This window comes from Pseudopipra pipra, chromosome 18 (genome assembly GCF_036250125.1).
Source record: "Pseudopipra pipra isolate bDixPip1 chromosome 18, bDixPip1.hap1, whole genome shotgun sequence".
Taxonomy (NCBI): domain Eukaryota; kingdom Metazoa; phylum Chordata; class Aves; order Passeriformes; family Pipridae; genus Pseudopipra; species Pseudopipra pipra.
In genome coordinates this window covers 9019214-9037462 of record NC_087566.1, presented here as the reverse complement: position 1 = coordinate 9037462, position 18249 = coordinate 9019214, and the positions used below count along the sequence as shown (strand labels likewise).

Genomic DNA, 18249 nt, shown 5'->3' with positions numbered 1-18249 from the left:
CTTAAAATAGAACCTGTTGGCATGGGCTTGGCTTCCTAAGTGATTCCAGTCACTTCAAATCAACAGTCTCCTCATTATTCAGTCACTTCCCTATTTTTATTTCCCCAGAGATCATTTGCTATTTTCTTGCAGGAATCTGGTGAAAATACTGAACAAAAAAGAGCCAAACCCCACTGGGTGATGATTCCACTTCTTTCTAAACCTTCCACTAAACTCCTTGGAATCCTTTTAACAGAGGTCATGTTGAATTTTTGCTGCCTTGTTTGTTCTTCAAAATGAGGTGCAAGAGTCAAAGACCTTAAAAACACTACCAATCTTACAACCAGACTTGTATCTCATCAGAGATACCAAATTATCTTAAAACTGCTTAACCCTCCCCTTGCATCAATTGTCAGTGACTTTATAATAAATAATATCTTCTAAAGAGGGAAATAAAGTTCCATCTGAGCCAGTCTCTTTTACCAAATACTTCTAAAACTTTAATTCCAATGTGGTCTGTAGTTTTGGAGGAGATCATTTAACCTTGGAATTTTAGGGAAAGGTGGTTCTGTGAAAAAGAAAAATGCTAATGTTTTCTATCAAATGGAATATATAAATAATAGCTTGCTAACTTTCTATTTTTCATCAAGAATGAAAGAAAATAGACATCTGTACAAAGCAATTCCTCCTTGACCGGTGTCTGTGAAGTTCCCAGTGTCCTAAATCTATTACTACACATAAATTTAATGAATTTTATAAATTACACATTTTACTGTTTATCAACAATCATTTTAACACATTCTTTAATCAATATTTCCAAGCTACTCATCCCCTTTTTTCACATTTTTGCCAATAAAGTGACGAATAATGTTCTGCAAAGTAGACAGAGATGAAGAATTTCAGTAATTCAGTTTGTTTAACAATTTGTGTTTGTGCCAGCAGAGATAATCAGAGCAAAAAGGTGGCAATCTTGGAGAGGAAGCATGAGCTGGGTTATGGTTATTCAAACTGGTGGCCAGTGTTAATAAAAGTATAACTCATACCCAGAACAACAACAGAAGAAAACCCTCCAGAATCTGCAAATTCAGGTTATTCAGGGTACCAGCAGCAAATCCCTTTCTAATTGAACAACATCCTGAGTAGTATTGAAGTTAAGAAATAGGGAAGGGCTGAAGTCAATAAACAGGGAAAGTTCTGTGAAACCATCATCAATTTTAGTCTCCAGAACAGCTCATAACAATCAGTGATACAACACAAAGTCTTATAAATATTATGTTTCTAGGAGTTAAGAACCTGCTAACCATAAGCTGTATTTTCCTGGCACATTCAAGCAGGCTCATGCTAATTATATGCTAATGATTCTCAGGAATACATGGGAGTTGCATTCCTTAAAGAGTTCCTTCCCATTTCTTTAAAGCACTTCATCCTACATTAATTATGAAGTCATCAAATCCATAAGACAAACAACAAAGTTTCTACTCATGAACAACTTCTAACATTTTATCTTGCCTAGGAAGTAAAAACTGAAGTATTAAAACAGTGAAATATTAAAAATGGAAGAAATTTCTTTTAAAGGAAAGGATCTCACTTCCAATGAAACTCCAGCTGTTGGACTGTCAGCAGACAAACTACACTGCTATGAGGAGGCAGCTGAGGCAGCCAAAGGGAATCTTCAAACTAAAATACACTGTGCTAACTGTAACCCAACAAAGCTTTTAAAATAACTGGATGCTTTTAAAATAAATGCACTGTGCAGTGCACTGTGGTCACCTAATTTCAATTATTAAAAAAACCAGTTGGCTTTCTGTAATTGCTGCTACAGGCAGTGCCTTTGTAACTCCAGTGGGGAAGAGCAATTGCAGAGCTGAGTCCTGAAGTCTTTGTCTGGGCAAAATTTCAACACAAGTTTTCTTAAGTAATGACTCCAAGCTTTGCTTCGGAACATCTAAATACTTTTTGTTTTCCCCTGCAAGTAGGACTCAAGATAAGGAAATTAAATATGTTAACTTTATTTTCATCTCAATGATGACATGACATATTTACTGGCTTTTTATTATGTTACCTTTGCTTCTGTGAACTGAACCCATCAAGTTTCCATTGGCCTTTAAAAAACTCAGGAACTAAACCAGAAATGTTGATACAGCTTTGCTGTATAAACTCTCTGATAGCTACTGCAAAAAAAGGAGCAGTTATAAAATCCACTGCAGGGCCCTGTGAGTGAAGAAGATGGTTCAGATACTCCCTTAGTTCCACTTGTGGTTCAGTGGCTGATGAGCATCATAAAAAAATGAAGTAAAATTACAAAGTAATAACAACACGAGGTGGAGACTGAAAAAAACTTCTTTAACTCAGAGGAGCTGCCAAAGCAGTTCAGTGATGCAACTGAAACAGCAGTTTCCTACTTGAAAGAGTAGGACAATGACTTGGTTTACTAAATTTAAATTGAGAAAAAGCCAGATTCTATAATTTTGGAATTAATTTATACATGTTTCTATGGCACATTTTTCACCACAGTAACCCAGAATTCAACTGGAAAAGCCCCATGGAAGGGACAGGTTATCTTACATACAATAAAGTATTTCCCAATAAATCCACCCCAATACCTGCATGAACAGCACATAAAACCTCTGTCAGTCCTGTGATGTGTTATTAATAATCAAATGTGAGGAATAAACTGAAAGGGGTCAGTGATTTGCAAAGATCACACACATCTGAAACACTGAACCCTCAAAAATTATCCTGGAGGGTCCCTCCCAGCTCAGGAGATTTTATGATTCTGTGACTCTAAACTGACTCTCAGTTTTGGTGTCAAATTGCCTGGATAATCCTTGGTACATTTCCTTCAAAGTGATTAAATCACCAGAAACCTGGAGGTTGTCAAACTGTCCTTTGGAGACAGTCAGTTCCACATTTTTCTAGTAACTGCAACTCTTCCACCTCCTGTTGTTATAGATGAGCATGTAGAACTAACTCACTCCACAAGGCATAGAATTTATTTTGCTTCAGTTATTTTCATTCTGAGATATCACTGAAAACAAGGAGAAGCAATCTTGCTGTAATTAATGTAATTCAGAAACATACAGCTCAATAAATTACAGTTGTATAGAGAGAACAAAGAATGTTGATATATAAACAAATATACTAATATATAAATATAGAGGCTTCAACATATAGATATATCTAGTATCTACATATTTATATCTATATATCTATAATCACACACATTAAAAGAGTGTGCTGTGTATATAAATATAATTAAATATAATCTACAGTCTATTAAAAAAAGCTGAATTAGGAAATAGCTTTATTTTTGGTACCCTACAAAACTACAGCACAAAATTGCACTGCAATAAGAAACAGGCCTTAAAGCTTTTCAAACAAATATTTTATAGAAGGTAACTAGAAAAAACACTGAATAAAACAGTATTCAATGTATTTGCCCGTTCACTGAGAGCATTTTTAAGAAGCAGTATTTCACCAATGCCCAGTTACAAACACAAAAGGCATAAAAGCTTAGAAAAGACAAACTTCTGACTGAGCAAGAGGTTTTCATTTAATTTCTGCCAGAGAAGTGTAACCCCTTTGTAGATCACCACTTACTTTCAGGTTTTGAATCAGCTACTGCATCCTGCATCTCCTTCAGCTGGAGCTGGGCTCTCTGCAGCCTCTGCTCTGCATGGAACAACTTTGGAGAGAGAATTGGACACACATAAGCTCATTCCTTGGAAATACATATTCAAACAACTAAACCAAAAGAGCAAAAGAACCCCAAACAGAAAAAATGGCAGCTCTAAGCATCTGGTGAGGATCTGTTTCACAAGGGAATGTGCCAGACCAAATTTTCAACACTTGGCCTGAGTTTATTTGATATTCCCTAATGTTAAATGAAGAGAGGATTCTTGTTCTCCCAAGTGATACTTTATGGCAGAACTTCATTCAACAATTTTCAACCAAAATTATAAGTGCCTTGAGCATTACAACAACAACAAAAGGCAGCAAGGATCAGGATTGCAGGTGGTACCTGTCCTTATCCTACAGTCCCTGCAATGCAGCTGAGTTGTCACAGCAATCCACTGTCCATCCCAAGAGCAGATGGAAAGTTTCTTGCCAAACAACCCCCAGCTGATTTGTATTTTTATGATTTATGGAGATGTGTACTAAGAACTGGAATTAGCTGGACATCACATTCATTTTACTTGTGATCTCATGCAGGTTCAAGCAAAGACCCAACAGCTTGAGAGCTACTAATTCCCATTGATTCCACATGCAGACACAGACTGCAATACAGGAGATCTGGGGGGTTTTCCCCTTTTATTACAGTGTTGCAGTTCAGGCTACAGAATTTGGTGAGATGGTGTAACAAAATGGCACAGGATTTTACGAAAGTACCTTCTTTTGACAACATAGGTCAGGAATAAAACCCACCCTCATACTCAGAGGTGTTGACATCCAATGTGTTGACAGCTTCCAGTGCTTCTCAGGACACCACTTCTGTCAAACTCAGGGACCAAAACCCCAAGGTTGCTTCTGAATACATATTCCCCCCACCCAGAGAGAAGCTGAGGTACTTGCTGTGCTGCTCAGCCCCTGAAATCTTGGTGCAGATGCACAGAGATAGAAATCAAACCAAGGAAACATTTGCTCACTCCCATAAATATGATGAGTTCCCTTTGGGTGCTCCGGCAGTAAGTCATGGAACGTTTCCTGGGAACACTCAAGGATGATGTCAGTGGCAGCTGAGGCAGCCAAGTACCTTCACTGTGCTGTTCAGAACTTGCAGGGTCAAGCCTCTTCCCTTAAAACCTACATAGATCTTTTAAATGGGATTTCATTTTCTGGGGTCGGGAGAAACTCTCTACTGTTGGTCCTGCTGTCTTTCTAAAATGCCTGATTCCCAAACAAATGTCAACAGCTCTTTATTTTAATAGGTATGTTTTCATGTCAGTACCTGACTTTTTTGTTCTTGTTTCTGTTGAGCCAGAGATTCTTCTCTCTCCTTTTCCAAGCGGAGCTGTCTTGCTATTTCAAGCATCCGTTGATGATTTTGTACTGTCTCCACCTACAGCAAGTGGATAAATAGTGCATGTTGCTGTCAGATAGTTGAGAAATACATTAAAGGGATCATATGTCTCACAAGCCCACTTAGCACTTCCTTTCCGTGCACGTTACTACTCAGAAATGACAGCAAAGTACTGGACTCGAGATTCTTAAAAGCCCTGGACTGAGGCCTGGGAGATTCCCTGTAGGTCAATTAGTTACTCGACTCCTTCCTAGACATACAGTATGTTTATCTTAATCCCTGTTTGCATTCCAAAATCAGAGTTGCAAGCCAAGGATTATGACACTGAAACGGAACAGTGTTACTTCTCTTATTACCCTCTTCTTGAGACGCTCTACTCTTTTGACCAGTTGATCTTTCTCCTCTTCCATTGCACTGATGTCCTAAAAAGCAGAAAAAAATACATAAATAAATATTAATTTATTTACCATGTATGTTGGATTGGACTAAATTCTCTTCTAATTAATATGAAAATCAGAATTCTTCTCTGAATATATGGAGGTGGTTGTAATTTTATTGATCTACGATCAGAACACCCAGGATTCCAATCTCTCTTACTTCCCCCACAGTTCCCACTCCCTCTATGCTAACACTCCTCATCTGCATCCCTGAGTATTAGTGTGAACATTTAAAATAAATGCAGGTGGATTTCTCTAAAATAAAAACAAACAAACACACACCACCAAGGAAAAATCAGCACGAATTCAACATCGGATGCAGTCTGACATATGTTCTTAATGTCACCATCATTACCCACTTCCTGGCAGACCATTCTGCAAGAAGCTGCATATGAGGGATGTCTGCTGCCACTTTTTGTATTAGAACTGTGTTAAAAGAAACACTTTCTAGTGCTTCCTTTAATCCTATTTTACAACAGCAGGACTCCACAGATTGATAGTTATGAGAGAAAGGGAAACAAATTCTCCAAATGTACATCTCAACATTTGCTTGGCTTGTCTATATGTCCCCTGGAAAGCTGTACACAGGCTTAATTATTTTGCTGAAACAGGGCAAATATCTTTACTTAACACTTTATCCACACGGGTTCATCATCATTGTTGACTTAAGCTCTTAATTCATTCAACACCCTCTGGAATTATTACCCTGTATCAGGAAAGCAAAAGGTTTTGTATGAGTTTGCATTCAGAGGAAATGGAGTTCTAATATTTGGAAATCATGCTGAACAGAGTCTTGGCAGCCTCATTCCCCAATCTGCTCCAGAAAGCTCCGCTCTGAGCACGAGCAAAGACTTTCTGCTCTGTTTGCCAACACAGCACAGTTTCCAAAAGGCAGCTGCAGAGCCCACCAGCTCTGGCCTCTACAACTTACAAACCCAACAAAAACAGGGCTTCAAAAAACAACCAAAGAAAAGCTGTGCATTTTTTCTTTACCCTTCTTATCTCTGCAGTGGATAAACCAGATATTTTGAGCTGCTCATACTCCTTATGCAGGTTTTTAAATGCTTCCATGAGTTCTTCATACTACAAAAGGAAACAGAAATTGTGCAGAATGAGCTCTGTGTCTGGGGATTTTCAGATCAACACATCACTTTATTACTATGATAGTATATGTAGACATAGAAATATGGTGAGAAAAAGAATAAAATGCATTTTTTTCACTGCAAAAGCTTGTGAAAAACTTATAAAACAGAAACTAAAAAATCACGTGCATTATCTTGCATTTAAAGGCCCAATCAGAATTTCACAATTTCTTCAGTATTTTCATCTCTTCCCTTGTAACACAACAGTGTATTTTCAAAGCAGAGGGATAAGATGTTAGCTGAGAGGGACAAATCCATATTAACAAATTATTCTCTCTTACAGTAAATCTGTGTATATCACATCTATACATTTATCAGCCCAAAAAGGAAGAGCCTGACCTAACAAAACACTTGACTGAAGCCATGGGGCTTGAATTTGCAGAGTGGCCCAAGAGCACAGCTGAGGTAACACGTGAGGAGTGGCTGTGACACGTTGCATAACCCAGGTACCTCACAGGGACTGACTGATGCAGCTCAGCACTCAGGGAGAAGGAGACAGTGTGCTACTTCCACACCAGCACAGTGCCCACCAGGAATCTTAAACTGAGAGGCAGTGTGAAAGTCTGTGTGGGTAGAGAAATAACAGGGGACAGAAAGAGTTTAGAAATATGGAGAGGAAATAAATTTAGATTCGACTCGGAGAAATGCAAGCTGAGGTATAAGGGAAGATAATCTCCACAGAAACAGCCATTCAATGAGATGGAAAAATCTAAAAAGAGAATATCAAGTCATTTTTTTACTTCCTGGAAAGAGCAGTTGATACGAAAGTTGAACACAAAATGGCAACAGCAAAGGCCAGTTCAAACAAAGGCATCAAAGCCCTGAGCAGTGAAGCAGCAATTCCATTCTATAAAACACTGGGGAACCAGCAGCCAGAGTGCTCTGCTCAGGTCTGGTTGTTGCAGTTTCAAGCATGGACTGACAAGCTGGAATGAATTCAAAAAAAGAGCAATAAAATGGCTACTGAGAAGAAGATAAAACCACAGAGAAAGAGCTGGATTGAATGGCAAATAAAGGTGTGATAAGGAATGCACAGGCTGGACAAGGAGGAACAAGTTAGGAGTGAAAACCCAGCTGGTTTCCATGATGCCACTAAGGCACTGTGGAAGTCCTTGAACAAAAATGAAATACCAGGTGGTCCCTGAGCAAGTGCTTTCACCACTTCTGCTGTCCAGCAGCTTTCCTTTGTGTGTCTCTACCTCTGTCAGAAGAGGAGTTTAGGAAATCTTTTCCTTAATGGACACAAAATTTCAAGGCCAGTAGCAGGACTCAAACAAGGGCAGAGCATAGTTTGATGGATCATAACAAAGGGAAGGCTCTCACTTTTCACTGTGGGTACCCCCACATGCACCTGGAATATGGGACACACTCAAATGACCAAAGAACACCCAGGTTCCTATATGGAAAAAAGATTCCTGGCAGCTGGGAGCAATTCACTGAAGACTGGACAACTAAATTAATGCCTGAAGTTGCTAATTTTTTAAATTTTAAACTGCAGCCAATCCAATGTGTAAATCCCAACACAGTAGGAAGGTGGCAGGTATGCTGAGTATCTTGTATAAATAATTTTTAAAAGTACATTGAGTTTGATTCTACACAGCCATAAAACCCAACCATGTTATAAAGTGTCCAAACCCTCAATATTTGAAATTTCTCTTAAAAGACACCACTGCAAGCCTGTATCTAAATGATTTAGGCTAAATTCTTTAATTCATTAGTATCTAAATATTTGCATTGTCATGTTAAACTGCAGTAAGGCATTCTATTACCCCAGCTTCTGTTTTGAATTAATCAGCAGGGTATTAGTTTAATAAGATGGTTCTATTACTGTAATTCCAAAAAGGAACACATCTTATGTAATGGAAATTATGGAGGTGGATATTTATACATATTAAGACTGTGACATATGAAAAAACATACAATCTGAATTGTTTTCTCTCTTTACTACTTCTGCTGAGTTATCCCAAGTTATAAATCAAATATTGGTAGAGGTAACAAAAAAACAAAAGGCTTGGTCAAGCTTCAGTCAGACTGTTCAGCTTTGCTGGTGCACAGTTAACAAATCAAGTTACCTGTTACAAACACTAAAAACCACTGTGGTTTCATAAAACAAAAGTCACAGAAAACTGGATAAAAAAAAATTTAAGTAAATATGTACCTCAGATAATACAGATATAAACCCATAACTTTGGTTCACTTGAAGTTTTACAATTCAAACCCACCCAGTCTGACTATCTAAAATCAACATTCAATGCTCACAAAAGAAGTGGGAACATAATAAGTAGGAATGTCAGCACAGAAAAGAGAAATCTTTTACTTATTCACAAAAAAATAAATGGTTGAAGCAAAAGCAGAATAAGGCTAATACAAATATTAGGCATTAAATACTATCAATTGACAATCATGACTACCAAATACAATCAATTGATAATTAGGAGACATTGGCTTTTGGTGACAACATTTTCTGGACTGCTTTGAAGTGGTAATTTACAGTTAAAAACATAAATGTCATAGTTCATAAGAAAAAAAGATGTTAAAAAATTAAGAAATAAAAATCTGTCTAGGGCAACATGGCTCTGGACACGATCTGGCACCCAGTACTTAATGGGCTGAAAGCCTTTTAATTCAATACTGCCTATTAATTTCCAAATTCAGGGTTATTGGAAGGAAGTAGTCAAGACATCTATTTCTTATTATGAATCTTTGCTCATCCTCTCTGCCAACATTACTCCCAGATTCTTTCATCCCTCCTCCCACCAGCACTTTAATTCATGGAAAACGTTGGCGCTCAAGAAAAACGGTACCTGTTTGTTGATGTCAGCCACAGTATCATCCTGGAGAAACTCTGCTGGCACTTCCAGTTTCACTAAGAAACGTGCCAGGTAAGCTCTTTTCTTGAGTTCATTGGTCCTCTGCAGAAGCCAGTGTAAGAGAGGATGAATGACAGGTTTGCTCCCAGTAACCAACCCCTGGCGAAAAGCACTTCTGTGTGACAATGACAGAGAAAACACCAAAAAGTCTCAAACTAAGGAAAGCTGGCTTGGAACAAAGAATTTGCAATGTTTTGATGCTCCTTCTCCACTTGACTAATGATTTTCTTAATGCTGTTAAAAGAGAAAATGCTCATGATGAGGCTGAGAGGATTGGGATTGTTCAGCCTGGAGGAGAGAAGGCTCCAGGGTGAGAATCTGAAGGAGCTGACAGGAAAGATGGAGAGAGACCATTTACAAGGGCCTGGAGTGACAGGACAAAGGGGAATGGCTTTCCACTGACAGAGAGTAGGGTTAGGTGGGATGTTGGGAAGAAATCCTTCCGTATGAGGGTGGGGACACTCAGAGAAGGTTGCCCAGAGAAGCTGTAGGTGCCCCATCCCTGGAAGCGTTCAAGCCAGGTTGGATGGAGCTGGGAGCAACCTGGTCTAGTGGGAGGTGTTCCTGCCCATGGTAGAGGGTTGGACTAGATGGTTTTATGGTTTTTAAGATCCCTCCCAATCCAAACCTTCTGGGATTCTGTGATGGCAGTTTGCAATTTCGAATCCCCATTCTGCTCCCTTGAGGCAGATAAAACCCCCATAACGCACTAAAAGGATAAAGCCAGGAGGGACGACTCCTGGTTCCCTGCGGCAGTCTCGGGGAATGCCGGCAGGGTGGGCGGGGCGCGGGACTTGGGCATCACCTGGCGCAGGTGAGTCGCTCCCGCCTCGGGCGCTGCGGGGACGGGCTGGGCCGGGCCGACCCTGCCGGGCGGGCAGTGCCCTCTGCCGGCAGCGCCCGCCACTGCACCTGCCCAGGTGTGGCACCGCACCTGGCACCACATCCCGCATCCACAGGGACACGGCGACAGCTCTGGCACCGCACCTGGCACCACATCCCGCATCCACAGGGACACGGCGACAGCTCTGGCACCGCACCTGGGATCCCATCCCAACCTCCCCAAGGACACGGGAACTGCTCTCACCTGAACTAAAGGTCACTACCACATGAGCAGCAAACAACGTTTTAATGGTGTTTGCAGGTAAAAGGATACTCACAGGTCTGACACATTCCCTGGAGGTTTGTATTTGAGAATTCCAAGGAGACTCAGCATTCTTTTAGCTGTTTGTTCTGGCAGCTCCTCTCTAATGTCAACAGCATGCTAAACAGTTTGTAGAAATTATTTAATTAATGACTTATAGGTAATAATAATTATTATATCATAATATTACTAAATATTGTAATTATGACATTATTTATTTTATAATAATTTGTTAATTATTATAGTTATATTGTTAACTATAATTTATTATTATTATTATATACTTCTTTGTCCAAGTGGTATCAATTAACTGGCAACACTAAAAGAATTGACTTTATTACTTTATCAAATAATAGTGAGATACTCTGCACAGAACATCCCTTTTATCACCAAACTTCAGTCCTCTTCTAATTTCCTCCAACATGCGTATTCAGGTAAATTCTTCCTAAATTACCATTCTCCCTGCTGACAGGAATCATCTATGCAGACACTCTGAACACATCCAAGAAGGAATTCGGGCATCCTGGCACTCCAAGGCACAGGTATCCATGCCCCAGATGTGTGGACATGTGTGTGTGCAGGGCATAGCCTGACCTTGCCCTAAGAATATGAAGGTTCTCAGTATGAACCAACATCTGTATCCTGAATTTCACAGCGAAAACATCCAGTGATCAGTCTCTGGGGACAGGGATCCAGTCCCTGCCCCAGGGAACATCTGCTGCTTTGCAAATATTTTTATACACTCAGATGTATTGACAGGAAGGATTCTTGCCAGGCACATTTATTCCCAGGAAGATCCATACAAGCTGTTTTGAAAAACCAAGCACGCTACGAGATTACACTGAGCCAGACCCAAAGAAAAGCACATTTCGGTGTCAAACCCACTGCAAGAGGTGTGAGCAGCTCTGAGCGCCCCCCTTACCTTCGGGTCAATCTCGCCCAGAACATCATTGAGCAGCTGCAGCAGCTGCACCGACTCCAGGGAGTCAAACGAGATTAAGTTGTAGTTCTTCCTGAAGGGCTCCTGATTGAGCTTCTCGACAATGAACTGCATTTGGTCACCCATGGCGGTGTCCCGGGGGGCACCCGCAGAGGACACACGGCGGGTGTGGGGGCGGTGAGCTGGGCCCCGGGGCGGGCCGGGGGGCCCGGGCCGGGCCTGGCGATGAGGCCCCAGCGGAGCCTCCCGGCACCGCGGGGACGGTTGCCGGGATACGGCGCTGACGTCACTTCCGATGCCACGGCGGAGCGGCGGGAACGGGGACCGCGCCGGGTGGGGAGGGGGCGTGGTCTGATAATGAGAGGGCGGGGCCAAACTGTGACGGACGGGATTGATCTGTGAGGGGGCGGGGCCGGAGCGTGTGTGGGCGTGGTCTAGCTGTGGTGGGCGTGGTTGGGTTGTGAGGGGGCGTGGTCAGGCTGTGAGGGGCGCGCTCTGTCTGTGGGAGCGTGCCCGGGGTGTGGTCAGGGGCGGGGCGAGTGTGGGTGTGTCGGGGCGGGACCCACCGGGGCGGGATCCGGGAGGTCTTTCCGGGCTCTCCCGGCGGGTCTCGAGTTCGCGCCCCCTGCTCGCGTGTTTCGCTGCCCTCGCAGCCGCCGCAGCCCGAGGAAGCCCTCCCGGTGGCCTCGCGGTGTGCCCCGGGCAGCCCTTCCCGCTCAGTCCCGTCCCATTTTCTCCCCGCCGCGAACGTGCAGGGGCCGCGGCCGAGGTCGCTGTGGGGGCTCTGGGGCGGACACGGCACAGGGAAAGGCTCCCGTGCGGCTCCGTCACGGCACAAGTGCGAGGAACGGCAGGAACAGGTCCGAGATTCACCCTCCGCAGGATAAACTTGGCTCTGCGGCTCCTCCCGAGGGAGGTGGCTGTGGCGTGTGTAGGAGATGCACAAACAGATTGCTGCAGTTACCCAAGTAAGGTTTCTGGCAGGCTCTGACAGCACAAAGGGGCGTCGAGCGTGGCTGGTGTGGGTGTCAGGTGAATGTTACTTCATTCCTTTGAGATGGAAAGGTGTGCAGAGGATCCCTGTGGAATGGGAACGCCAGTCCCGCGCCAGGCTTCACCCTGGGGAAAATGGCAAATGTGTGTCCTCGGGGTTGGACATCAGTTTTCAGCCTTGAAGTACCCATAAATATGTAGTGCATAAACCTGAAACAGGGACAGCAGCTCCAAAAACACCAAACAATCCAAACCAGATATATATTAAAGTGAAACTTGTTCATGAAATCTCTCAATCTGCAAGATTTTTCTTGCAGATCCTTCAAAAGCTGTGCTTAGACCTGAAATAGGTGGATTTTGGAGCCTCTCTGCTGTTGCAATTAGGTTCTTGGTTAGTCTCAGAATCCCATGCGAGTCCCCAGATGATGGATTAAAATACGCAGTGAGTCATGTGAAATTGGTGCCAATTGAAATGCACAGGTTGTAAATCACTGCAGGATTTGACTCAGTAAGTAGCATAACTGTAATACTTTGCAATTCTAAGCACTGTGACTATCTTGGATGAGCTCTTTTTTTCCTTCTGAGAAACAGAAAGCACTTCATAAAATGATTTAATCAAATGTAATCCCCTTCTTCACAGGAAGGCTGAGCAGTGACACTGCATTGGTGTCCAAGCTTTTAACTGGTTAAACAATCACAAAGGGGATGGACGGGTGACTTGTGGTTGTTCATGAAAGCTGTAGGAGAGCCAGGAACATAATCCAGGTCTCTTGACTCCTGGATTTGAACTCTAAAAGCAGATCATGTTTCCTTTGTTCTGTCAATCCATACACTGACCTTTAGGAATCATATTTACCTACAAGTTCCCAGAAGAGATCTACTTTCCCTTGTCATGCTCTCCTGGTATCAATTACAGTTTTCTCTGATGAGTATTTTGAGCATGTAGGACACAGAGAGAGCAAATGAAAATGGTATTTCTGCTGGAGGTGCAGGGGCCAAACCTGCTCCATGTAGACTGAGTTAATGGGTTATAGGGAGTATTGCCTGTGGGTCCACCACCACTTAATCCTAGAGAAACACTGTTTCTGTAAATACCATTACACAGCTTTTCTTCAGAGGGGAGAGATTGTGCCTGTGGTGTTGAGAATGGAGAGGGGTCTGTGCTGGGTAAAGTGGGATGGTGCTGCTCTGAGATCCTCCTCTGTATCAGATTATTTCAGTCCCCACACTGAAAGGACTGTTCCCCTCTTCTCATATCTCTCTAATGTTAAAGAGGCAACAGATAAAGAAGAGGAAGGATGTAGGAAAACTTTAGAAAATGCCAAGATAAGATGAAAAAAAGATGGTGAGATGGAAACCCATGAAGTCTGATTGTTCTGACTCTGGGGAAGGAGACCTCCATGACCAGAGATCATTAAAAGTGGACTGGCTGAGCTAAAAGTGGACTGGTCAACAACCAGCTTGCTGACCTGTTGGAAAGCTCAAGTGACTGAAGGCAGGAGCAAACTCATACATTGGAGCCCAGTTTTGTGGGACTTTCCAACTTGTGGAAGGTGTGAGAGATCCCTTGTCATGCTTTAAGTTTTAGGTTGTCACAGTTCTTTCCTCCAACAGTTTTGTGCTCTTCATACGAGCAGCCCCAAGAGCCATTTTGCTCCCCCAGACTGCCTCTCTTCTGCTTCATACTTACAGTCTGCAGTGGTGTCTGAATATTAAGAATTACTGCTTAAAAAAAAAAATCAAGGCTTAGCTCAGTGCCTTGACCTCTTTATCACAAGACAATCTTCACAGACATAAAAGAGATTATAAGCTCTCAGTGCAGCCTTGAGTAAATATTACAGGAAGCAGCTGAGATATTTGTTTGATGCTTAACTTGTCTTAAGTTATGTTAGTTGGGGGATGTGGTATCTGGGTCAGGTCTTACAGATTGAGGGCCAGTGTTCCAGCATATTTGTTCTATAACTCTGTGGTCATTTTCCACATTCCCAAGTTAGTTTGCACAGAGAGTGATACAGGTTTTGAAGCAAAGTTTCCTAATGACATGAGAGTTATTACAACTATTCAGCCCTATAGTTCCACCCTGCTCTCTGGACAGAGTCTATGTTTTATATTGCTTGGGAAAGGCTTATGGGAGCTGCTCACTGCAGAGGCAACGTGTGGCAGAAAGAGAACAGAGCCTGCAAATGAACTACCCAGAGCTCTCCAGACCTGCCTCATTGCTCCCTCCTGCCTTTCTCCTCGCTTTACAGCCACTGCTGTGTGGAAGCTGCAGAGCAGAGCTGTGAGAGAGCTCGACCACAGAGGCCAGCAAATCAGAGCGGGAGGAAACCTGAGCAAATGAAAATCCTGCCCCAGGGCCAGAGAGATCACCTTATATGGGAACATCATGGGAAAGAGATGAACACGTCCGGCCGAGCTGCTGAGGTCAGATCCCAAACAGAGGGGGGATGTTAATGTGAAAACAAGAGCATTTATGAAGAGAAGACAACACTTCTGCTTCGCTTATGCAATCTGAGCCCTCCTGTTTGTCTCTTTTATTATAAATGTTGTGCTCTGTGTATGTACACATAGGTCTGGCTGTGTTATATTAAAATTCATTTCTTTGTGGTTATTTTGATACCTAAATGCATCCCAGGTCTGTTTCTGGTGCCCACTTGCAGCTGTACTGTGGTCAGCTAAAGCCTAAGGAGGGACCACTGATGGCTCAAAAAATGAAGCCTGTTTGTGCAGAACACAGTTTGTTCCTGTGAGCTGAAGCATTTAAGACAATACCAACAGCCAGAAAGCCTGTCTAGTTTTGAATGTTTTGCCATGACTACAGCTGTAGGTGATTTAAAATACAGAAGGATTGGAAGAAAAATACTAGATCTGGTTTGTAGGGTATTTTGTGCCTTCATGTGAGTCTTCTGTTGCAAGAGAGAGGCCCCTGGTCCTTTTAATCTGAGTCTAATGGATTCTGACCCAAACTTGTGTCTTTCAGGCTCTGAGCCTGGGATTTACAGGTTCCACCTTGACAGCTCTGCATCTTTGCAGCCCCTACTCCTGTGTGTACAGTGTCAGATGGTGGCTTCACACCTCGCCTTGACCTCCTGGACCAGATGCCAGTAGTTGGCTTGGAGCACAGTGTCCAGCTCTGGCTTGTCCATGGCTCTGTGGAGTGAGAGAGGCCACAGGCAAAGGATGTGCCATGTATTGGCTCTGCTGAGAGGAGTAGTGACTTCATCACTCCTTTTTAATCCCAAGACCTGGTGCAAAACCAATCTAAGACCAAATAGGGTGGTGTCCCATGCAATGGGAGATAAGAAGCTGGAGATCTCTGTGGCCATCGATGACCCCAGAGTTTGCTTTACCATTGCCCTGTGCCTTGCATGGCCATTGCTACCCCTGTGAAGTGGGGGTTATGTGTGCAGTCCAGAAGAGCATTACACCTGCTTTGCACTGGTGTGAAGTGTTGGGTGGTGGAGTCAGGCCCAGAAGGAGGTCAGTAGGCCCCTGGCTTACATCCACTTAACCTCAGTTGTCCCAGTGTTTCTTCAGACTGGCAATGTCTGGTAGTTAGACCATCTTGGAGGGTGGATGTGGTTGTGGGAACTCTGAGGTGGGAGAGTGGCATAGGCTGTTATCTAACAAGGTGGGGTTGCTTGGACAGAGTTAACTGAGCGTCCTCTAAAAAACAGTCATGGTTTTGTTTCTTGCCATGCTGTCTGTTTTTGTTTCTTGTCTGAAAAATCAAAAATAACTCCACGGATTAATCTCAGATTTACACCAGTGTTTCTGAGATTAGAGCCTGCTCTGTAGAGTCCCTGTTCAAGGTCAGATGAAATGGCAAGTCACCCCTTGCAGCAGATTCCAAGAACAATAAGATGTTTTAGGAATATGCAATAACTGATTGCCTCTAAAGGGCAAATTTTCCTCTGTGCTGCCAAGCTAGGGCTGTTCTCAGTGATAAGTGTTTGCTGAACAAAGTCTGCCGAGGTTCATGAAGTTGGTTTCATTCTCCTGGGAGGGCAGCAGGCCAGGACATTGAGCACACTGATCCCAATCACACAAACAATCAAGTCTGCAGGAAATTCAAGTTGCCTTCCTAAGGTTCCATACCCACCTACTGCTGCTCAGAGCTGGGTTCCCACTGCCACTTCCAACAACATGGTTATCCCAAAGCACTGTTCTCCCGAAGGAAAAGGCTGAAAAGCTGTTATAACAGAGGATATAAATAAAGGAGCATTGAGCAGTTGCTTTGTATTTCTGTTCTGCTCTCTATCTGTTCTTCAGATCCTATTTTATCACCCTCCAGAAAAGTCTGTTGTTAACCTGACATGGTGCAAGCACTTGTGGCTTGTTTTTCAAAGCAAACCTTTTATATCACTTTTATGTAGTGTGGAAAGTACCTTCTGAACATACAATAGTTTTTCAAAGTTGACAGTGCTTTTATGAGTTAGAGGAGCTGGATGACATTCCTGTCAGCTTGAAAACAGAGCTGTCCTTCCTCCTTAACACATTCAATTCATGAGAAAGTGAAAATGTTAGACCAAGGTTTTTGAAGGAGAGAGACACAAAAATAGTCACTCTGAAAAGTTAACAACTATGTATTTTAAGCTCTTTTAAAGAAAAACATGGAGAGGACACCACCATTGGTGACAGAAAAAGTCAAAGTCTAGGTACACAGCCATGCAGCATGGGTGAAAATTTTTGGATGACATCAAGCCCTGTTGCAGTTAATTGGTTCTTCACCAGGGGCATCTGAAGGGTCAGGATGTCACCTCATGTTGTCTGTATAATTTGGGATGGGAAAATAGAATTTCTATTCTTGCTACATCAATTCACTTCTGACAAAGCCAAAAGTTGCAGAAGTGAAACCAAAGCAGAGTTTGGTCCAGCTGATGCATCTTACACAAAAGTTCTTTCAATTACTTGAAAATGTCCATCTGACTTTTATCTTGTGGTGCATTTTATCCAAGAGTGATACAAAGAAGCTGATATGTTATATTTTTATGGGCTTATTTGTCCTTCTGGCCAGTTGTATAGTCATCACTTACAGATTCTAAAAGGAGAGGATGAAGTTCAGTTCAATTCACACCAGTAGGAAGGGAGTGGCTCACACAACCAACAGGATCTGGGATACAGCAGAATGCACTGTCCCACTGCAGGCAAGTCTTTATTTAATGTCAGTCCTATTCAGAATTCCAGTTTTCTGCCCACCTTTATATCCTTGTTTAATTTGCTCACATTGTTGAATTAAACTTCTGGGCAGAAACTGTTGGTTTCTCATCCTATCACCAGACCCAGACATGACATTTCATATAAAACTGTGAAGGAAATTACTTCACCCTTACCCAACACAATGACAAGCACTGTTGACCCAGGCAAAGGGCTAAGTAAGGATTGATGAGGTGTGGCAGGACCATGGTTTGGGTAGTTCTTTCTACAGCTTCCTCCTATAGAAAGCTGCAACAATCTGAAATGTCAAGCTCCCTATCTTACATTTGAGGAGGAATCCACTGACAGGTTGAAACTGTCTCTAATTGGCAAAAAACTCTAGAGTAAGAGCTTGTTTATTTACAAGAATTCAAACAGGAAGATGTGTGAATTATAATGCAACTGTTAAAAACCAGTGAGGTCAGTGGGGCCCTGTGAAATCCATGGAAAACTTCCCTAAGTGAAAGAGATATCTGCATTTTTTTGGGTCAAAGGAAGGATTTACTTTGACAAAGTCATGCAATTTTA

The 18249-nt window shown here is 42.5% G+C and overlaps 1 protein-coding gene and 1 long non-coding RNA gene across 10 annotated transcripts in view; one reads left to right on the top strand and one right to left on the bottom strand.

Annotated features, from left to right (window-relative positions):
* Window positions 1–11804, bottom strand: part of IFT81 (intraflagellar transport 81) — a 66208-nt gene extending 54404 nt beyond the window's left edge. For 3 of the 9 annotated variants that reach the window (XM_064675105.1, XM_064675103.1, XM_064675106.1), the window contains exons 1-7: window positions 11515–11803; window positions 10609–10712; window positions 9383–9563; window positions 6430–6519; window positions 5356–5421; window positions 4928–5038; window positions 3580–3664 (exon numbers count right to left, since the gene is read on the bottom strand). In XM_064675105.1, coding sequence (XP_064531175.1) covers window positions 3580–3664; window positions 4928–5038; window positions 5356–5421; window positions 6430–6519; window positions 9383–9563; window positions 10609–10712; window positions 11515–11658 — 781 coding nt within the window. In that variant the 5' untranslated portion in view covers window positions 11659–11803. Of the gene's footprint in view, window positions 1–3579; window positions 3665–4927; window positions 5039–5355; window positions 5422–6429; window positions 6520–9382; window positions 9564–10608; window positions 10713–11514 lie in introns of all 9 variants that reach the window. The other 6 variants (XM_064675100.1, XM_064675101.1, XM_064675108.1 and 3 more) reach the window with 4 other exon arrangements.
* A 261-nt stretch (window positions 11805–12065) lies between these two features.
* On the top strand, window positions 12066–15136 carry LOC135424158 (uncharacterized). Its single transcript, XR_010435097.1, has 2 exons — window positions 12066–12500; window positions 14775–15136. It is a non-coding gene; the product is annotated as an uncharacterized LOC135424158 (long non-coding RNA).
* Window positions 15137–18249: the final 3113 nt, after the last annotated feature.